The 7,335-nt window shown below is 48.5% G+C and overlaps 1 protein-coding gene and 1 long non-coding RNA gene across 3 annotated transcripts in view; one reads left to right on the top strand and one right to left on the bottom strand.

Annotated features, from left to right (window-relative positions):
- LOC128422779 (uncharacterized) overlaps positions 1-7,335 on the top strand; it is a 119,868-nt gene that overhangs the window by 81,667 nt on the left and 30,866 nt on the right. The window lies entirely within an intron of this gene.
- COPG2 (COPI coat complex subunit gamma 2) overlaps positions 2,946-7,335 on the bottom strand; it is a 32,261-nt gene continuing 27,871 nt past the window's right edge. For both annotated transcript variants that reach the window (XM_053407237.1, XM_053407236.1), the window contains exons 22-24: positions 6,742-6,880; positions 5,281-5,379; positions 2,946-3,504 (exon numbers count right to left, since the gene is read on the bottom strand). In XM_053407237.1, the coding sequence (XP_053263212.1) occupies positions 3,374-3,504; positions 5,281-5,379; positions 6,742-6,880 (369 nt within the window). In that variant the 3' untranslated portion in view covers positions 2,946-3,373. The remainder of the gene's footprint in view (positions 3,505-5,280; positions 5,380-6,741; positions 6,881-7,335) is intronic.

Raw genomic sequence — 7,335 nt, 5'->3', positions numbered from 1 at the left:
AACTATCCTTCGCGTGATTTCCAGCAACTGGTATTCGAACTGGTATTCAGGACTCCCTGGTCCTGAATGGGGCAACTGTGCCCCTGAAGGACCAGGTGCGCAGCCTGGGAGTCATTTTGGACTCACAGCTGTCCACGGAGGCGCAGGTCAGTTCTGTGTCCAGGGCAGCTGTTTACCAGCTCCATCTGGTATGCAGGATGAGACCCTCCCTGCCCGTGGACTGTCTCACCAGAGTGGTGCATGCTCTAGCTATCTCCCGCTTGGACTACTGCAATGCGCTCTACGTGGGGCTACCTTTGAAGGTGACCCGGAAACTACAACTAATCCAGAATGCGGCAGCTAGACTGGTGACTGGGAGCGGCCGCCATGACCACATAACACCGGTCTTGAAAGACCTACATTGGCTCCCAGTACATTTCTGAGCACAATTCAAAGTGTTGGTGCTGACCTTTAAAGCCCTAAACGGCCTCGGTCCAGTAGACCTGAAGGAGCGTCTCCACCCCCATCATTCAGCCCGGACACTGAGGTCCAGCACTGAGGGCCTTCTGGCGGTTCCTTCCCTGTGAGAAGTGGTTACAGGGAACCAGGCAGAGGGCCTTCTCAGTGGTGATGCCCTAAAGAGAACAACTACCACCAGACTTTTAGAAGACATATGAAGGCAGCCCTGTTTAGGGAAGTTTTTAATACTGGATGAATCATTTCTTTTTAATATTCTGCTGGAAGCCGCCCAGAGTGGCTGGGAAGCCCAGCCAGATAGGCGGGGTATAAATAATAAATTATTATTATTATTAAAAAGCATATTGGTGTCCAACTGAGGTGGTACAGGAGCGCCATCCTGGCTAGGAGCCATTGATAACCCTGTCGTCCATGAATTTGTCCAGTTCTCTTAAAGCCATCTAGGTTGACGACCATCACCACCTCCATAGTTTAACGAATGTGCTGTGTGAAGGACTTTCCTTTTTTTCGGTTAAGTTACTGTGGGCTGACTGAAGGAGGGGTGCGCTGAAGTTCTTGGATTTCATCTTCGGCCTGCCTGCTTAAAGTGTGGCGGCAGCAGCCAATTTCTATAAAACATTTGCAACACTGGCTTGGGTATCCTTGATGTGCAATCTCTTGTCTGGTTGACTCTCATGCCCACTTGGTGACGGCAAATCCTGTTTTTAGTTCATTAAGGGGAAAAACATTGCACAGGAAGATGCCCAAATTAATCCATCTTAAAGTTTATTTGCTATGCAGAGTTGCCAGGCAGAAAACGGATTGTTAAAGGAATGCTTGGTGCTCTGAATTTGCAAAAAAACAAGAACTAAAGCTGCAATCCTAACATCACTTACCTGTTGAATTCAGTAGGATTCACTTCTGAGTAGTCATGGTTTGATAGTGCTGTCATCTCTTACAGAAAAGGGGGCAGAAATTAAGTAGGAAGAATTGTACATAAAGTATTCTTCCATTAAGTAGGAAGAATTGCACATAAAGGATCTGGTCTGTGGCTAATGGGGCAGCCCAAACTCTTCCACTGATATTTGGTGTCTGTTAAGAACTTCTAGGCTCCCATCCTCTTCCAGGGTACAGCTTTGTGAAGTTGTTGCAGTAACACAGCAGCTGAAAGAAACAGCTTTTCAAACCCAGATGGCTTTAAACTGGCATTTTCCTTCTCTAAAAGGTCCAGTTGAAAGGAAATCCAGACAGCTGGAGGCAGCTCTAGAACCTCATTTGCAGAGCGAGTCTAGCAACTTGAACCTGGGCCAAGAGGGAGATTTCATTCATACGGCCTTTAAGGCAGAGGGTAACACACTGAGCTTGGACGTGCCCAGTGTGGCTTCAAACCATTGTTTACCTATGAAACTCACCGGGTTGCCAACCTTTTCAGGCCCTGAAGCAGGTTTGAGTTTTGAAGCAAGTGACCACGGGTCCCACTGCCTGTGGTCACTTCTTGGCCTCCTCCCTCTGAAAGAGGAAATGCCTGTACACATTTTGGTTCTCCCGGGGGTATAAGTCAGGACTTCCGGTGCTTTCTGCCACAATGGAGGCAGATCCCACACTAGCGGAGACCAATTGCGGACCATAAACAAGGACAAATGAGGGTAATTGTCCTTGCAACTCCCACCCCCCGGGTTGGGGGTAATGTTCCACTCGCAGATCGTCTGATACCTGGCTCTTGTCCCGATATGAAGGACGGAAGGTAGGAGGCGCTGAGTGTAAAGCAATCCGCTTATCAGCAACCCTCCAACGCAGCCATTGTGAGCAGAGGTTCTTCTGTATTTTTAGAAATAAATTGGATCCAATTTACAGATGTGTGTTGGACTAAAGGGACAAGATATTCTGAATAATCAGAATTGCTCTGCACCTTGAAAAGTACAGAGCGCTGAAAGAAATGTCGCCTTTTCCAACTTCATCTTTGAGCTCTGTGTACTTTAAAGGAGAAGGAAGTTAGCAGCCTGTGACCAAGGGGGCAGTGTTGGGGGGCTCAGAGACTTCATGGGTGCCAGCGGAAGACGGCGAAGGTACCAACTGCTCCAGGAGTGCCACGCTGGCTCCCCCTGCACTACAGCACTGGGAAATTATCAAGGCATATAAATTACCATCCTGCGCACAGAACCAACCATGTGGGAAACTAGTTATCTACAGTGTCCTGCCAAGAAGGGAGGGGAGCTTTTTCCTTGCCCACCTAGAAATCTGGCAAGCGATAAAAGGTGTGGCAGACGGCCATCTGCCCTTGGCCTGCCCTACATCACAGGGTTGGTGTAAAGCTGATATACTGCTCTGAGCACACTGGGCAAAAGGTTAGCAGGACAAGAGTAAGCCTAGTTGTCCTGCGACTCCCTTCTTTCTGGTAGTGCTGAGATCTGAAGCAGCTCTCAAAAGGCCCTTGCAATCCGGGGTTTACCATCCCTTGCAAGCTGCTCTGTGAAAGGGGCACATGAAACACGACAGTATTTGGCAGACAATTACTACAGAATGTATTTTATTAAACAGCACAAGTTGTGGGGAAAAGATGAAACAGTGTTGGGATAGCCCATGTTTATTTTCTGTTAATAAAAGTCCATTCAAGAAAAGTTGATTTTCTTCTTTTTTTAAAAAAAGGATCTTCTAACAGCTTTTCTGCCTCTACGGGCAGCACAGAAAGAGAATAATTTATTACAGGAATGCAGAGGTGGAGCTGGGGGTGTTTGTGGGTGAGGGGGCTGAACGCCCAGCTCCGGTTGTGTGGAAGAACAGGCAGGGTGGGCTGCTGGGCCCCCAGTTGCCACAGAAGACGGCTGACCGAGAGGAGGGAAAACGAAAGAGGCATGCAGGACTGGAGGTCCCGGGAGTGCCTTGGAGGCAGGAGGTGGCGAGAGGGTGAGTTGACTCACAGAATGAGCTGCCAAGACTCCTAACCGACGGAAGCCAAGATGACGTCCACCGGAATTTCCTCTGTGCTCCGGACAGTCACCTGCATAGTCACGCCATCTCCCAGAGCGAGCCTGGACCTCACCAGCACATCTGAGCCGCCTCTGTACACACCTGGAGGCAGACAAGGAGAGTCACTGCGGTCATACCGGCTCAGGCCTGCTTACATCCTTTCTTGCAGAAATGCTAACAAGTTGCAATCGTCCAGGCAAGGAATGAAGGGGATGTTGTGGAGTGATTCAGAGCAGGGATGGGGAACTTCTTGCCTTCCAGACATGGCTGGTCTCGCATCCACCCCCAGCCAACAGGGCCAGTGGGGGTTGGGAATCTAGTTACCGTATTTTTTGCTCCATAAGACTCACTTTTTCCCTCCTAAAAAGTAAGGGGAAATGTGTGTGCGTCTTATGGAGCGAATGCAGGCTGCGCAGCTATCCCAGAAGCCAGAACAGCAAGAGGGATTGCTGCTTTCACTCTTGCTGTTCTGGCTGCTGGGATTCAGAATAATTTTTTTCTTGTTTTCCTCCAAAAACTAGGTGCGTCTTGTGGTCTGGTGCGTCTTATAGAGCGAAAAATACAGTACATTGAGATGGTCAAAGATGCCTTATCTCCTTTACAGTCCCTAACCATAAGTTCAGACTATCTTTTTTAAAAGAAGGAGTAAGGAAGTGTGGGGAAAGAAGCAAATTCTGATGCCAACTCTTAAAAGTTGCACAGTTCTTCTAGACAGCTGCTGAGATAACAGCAGTTTCCTATGCTGCACTGTGTAACTACGACCAGATTCTGAGACCTGGTTCTGCATTTAAGGTAAAAATCTCTTCTGCGCCTACAAAATCCAAGGCAATTGACTCAGAACCCACAGCCAAAAATACTTAACAAAGCGCTTCTCTAATAGCTATGCTAACTAGTTATATAACCCTTGGGTTGTTGGTTCTGAATGCCTTTAAAGAGCAGCCAATAATGATGTTGATGATGATGATGATGATTTTATTTATACCCTACCCTTCCCGGTTCAGGAAACCAGGCTCAGGGCAGCTAACAATAAATTTAAAACACTTAACTGATGCAACAAAAAACAGCATAAAATACAGTATAAAATGTGAATAACAATAAATTCAGAATTAAAAAAATCAATCAATTTAGGGGGGAAATCCATCCAATAAACATTAGATGATCACCAGGGCTAGTTGGCTAAGTTAGTCCTATTTGGGCCAGCGAGGAGACCAGGGGAGAATTAGCTGTGGGATCCCAGAGCGGGTAATCTTCATAAAAAGGGGAGGGGGAGGGAAGGAAGGGGAATAAAAGATCAGGCTAAGTTCAAATTGAAAGCCAGGCGGAATAGCTCTGTCTTACAGGCCCTGCAAAAGGAAGTTAAATCCTGCAGGGCTCTGGTCTCATGGGGCAGAGCATTCCACCAGGTCGGAGCCATCACTGAGAAGGCCCTGGCCCTGGTGGAGGATAATCTGACTTCCTCAGGGACCTCTAAACTATGGTTGTTCATGGACCTTAAGGTCCTCTGCAGGGCATACCAGGAGAGGTGGTCCCGTAAATACGAGGGCCCTAAGCCACAAAGGGCTTTAAAGGTAAAAACCAGCACCTTAAACCTGACCTGATACTCCACCGGGAGCCAGTGCCAACTAGACAAGCATTTGGGCAGAAGTGATCTCAGAGGGGAGCAGCAGCTTTTAAAGCCACTTCCAGCTCTACGCTGAGTGATGCTTATTGCTGGATGAGAATGAATGCTGTTCCTGAGAGAAGTGCTTCACAGAAGGTCCCTGCTGCTGTTCTTGGGACGGGACAACTCCAGTGCCATTAATTCCCTTGGGGTGACACCATTTCAGCCACAGGTTGCCCAGACACCACTGAACCGCCCCCCCCCCAGCTGATTCTTACCGGCCAGGTAGAGCGTGTGCGAATTCTTGTTCTCGGGCACTTTGTCGGATCTCTCGCACGGCTGCATGCCCAGGAACTTCACAATGTTGCTGACAGCTTCTGCATTCAGAGGAGGTTTCGAGAAGACCTGGGGTTAGCCCTGCGCTGTCTCGGCTGTGTGGTCAGATCCAAAGGGGATCTTTCAAAGTAGCAGCCAGTCACCCCAGGATCCTAGGAAGCTGTCTTAGACAAGAGTCAGGCAACTGTCCATCTAGCTCACCACTGTCTACACCAGGATTCCCCAAACTTGGGTTTCCAGCTGTTTTTGGACTACAATTCCCATCATCCCTGGCCACTGGTCCTGCTCGCTAGGGATGATGGGAGTTGTAGTCCAAAAACAGCTGGAAACCCAAGTTTGGGAAATCCAGGACTTCAGACAATGGTATCACCCAGCCCTAGATACAGGGAATTGAACCAGGGATCTTTTTCATACAAGGCAGGTGCTCAGCCACTGAGTTAGACCTCTTGCCTCTAGCTACCTTGTTAAGTGGGGAAGTCAGAGTTGCTTCTGACAACTAGAGATCTAGAACAGGCTTCCTCAACCTCGGCCCTCCAGATGTTCTTAGCCTACAACTCCCATGATCCCTAGCTAGCAGGACCAGTGGTCAGGGATGATGGGAATTGTACAGTGGTACCTCGGGTTAATGGGACGCGGGTGGAGCCTAGGACTTGCCGATCGGAAGGTCGCGGTTCGAATCCCCACGATGGGGTGAGCTCCGGTTGCTCAGTCCCTGCTCCTGCCACCTAGCAGTTTGAAAGCACGCCAGAGTGCAAGTAGATAAATAGGTACTGCTCTGGCGGGAAGGTAAACGGCGTTTCCGTGTGCTGCTCTGGTTCGCCAGAAGCGGCTTAGTCATGCTGGCCACATGACCCGGAAGCTGTACGCCGCCTCCCTCGGCCAATAAAGCGAGATGAGCACCGCAACCCCAGAGTCGGTCACGACTGGACCTAATGGTCAGGGGTCCCTTTACCTTGGGTTAAGAACTTAATTCGTCCCGGAGGTCCGTTCTTAACCTGAAACTGTTCTTACCGAGGTACCACTTTAGCTAATGGGGCCTCCCGCTGCTGCCACTGCGCAATTTCTGTTCTCATCCTGAAGTTCTTAACCCAAGGTATTACTTCCAGGTTAGCGGAGTCTGTAACCTGAAGCGTCTGTAACCCGAGGTACCACTGTAGTCTCAAAACATCTGGAAGGCTGAGGTTGAGGAAGCCTGATCAAGAATAACCTTTCTTGTTCTCTAAGCTAAAAGAACAGCCTTGCATTTTCTTGAATCTTCCATACTAGGACCATATACCCTGTTCTTGGAGCAGAAGCTAAAAAGTTATCTTGTTTAGAAGACACTCAGGAGCCTGGGAATGTTTTTTTCTAAAATTGGTTTTAACATGCAATCTTAGGTCTGGGAAAAAGCTGCCGTATCTCACCATCCAGGGTTTTGATAGTGCTGAGAGCAAAGGTCTCTTCTTTCTCATAGTCATCCCCAACTTCCTCCCAGGCAGCTGCAAAGTTGGGCTTCAAGACCTTCTGGAGGTGGTCGGAGAGTGTCAGCTCCAGGTCTTCCAGCTGGCAGAGAAAAGGAGGTTAGTTCTCAGGGTGGGGAAACGCCCTCAAGATGCAAAAGACGGCAAGCTCACCCCTGTCGGCCTGTTGCAAAGATGGATACTGCACTTGGCCTCTGTGTGATCCGCTGGCAGCCTTCAGGCCGAATAATAATAATAATAATAATAATAATAATAATAATAATAATAAAAAATATTTATACCCCGCCCTTCCCGGTTCAAAAACAGGGATCAGGGCGGCTAACAACAAATTTAAAACAATTATAAAAGCAGCAGGAGTTCCCTACCAGGACAGACTTTGCTCGTGTACTCAAGACATTGATTGCATAAAACATATTTTGTTGCATTGTGCAAAATACGAGCAAGCCAGGGCTGAACTGATACTACCCTCGCTGGTACCTTTCCCGGGAAAATCAGAGGCTCACTATGTCAGGTTCCTACTGGAAGACCAGACAAATG

This window comes from Podarcis raffonei, chromosome 10, assembly GCF_027172205.1.
Source record: "Podarcis raffonei isolate rPodRaf1 chromosome 10, rPodRaf1.pri, whole genome shotgun sequence".
NCBI classification, from domain to species: domain Eukaryota; kingdom Metazoa; phylum Chordata; class Lepidosauria; order Squamata; family Lacertidae; genus Podarcis; species Podarcis raffonei.
This window is presented reverse-complemented; position numbering and strand designations above follow the sequence as displayed.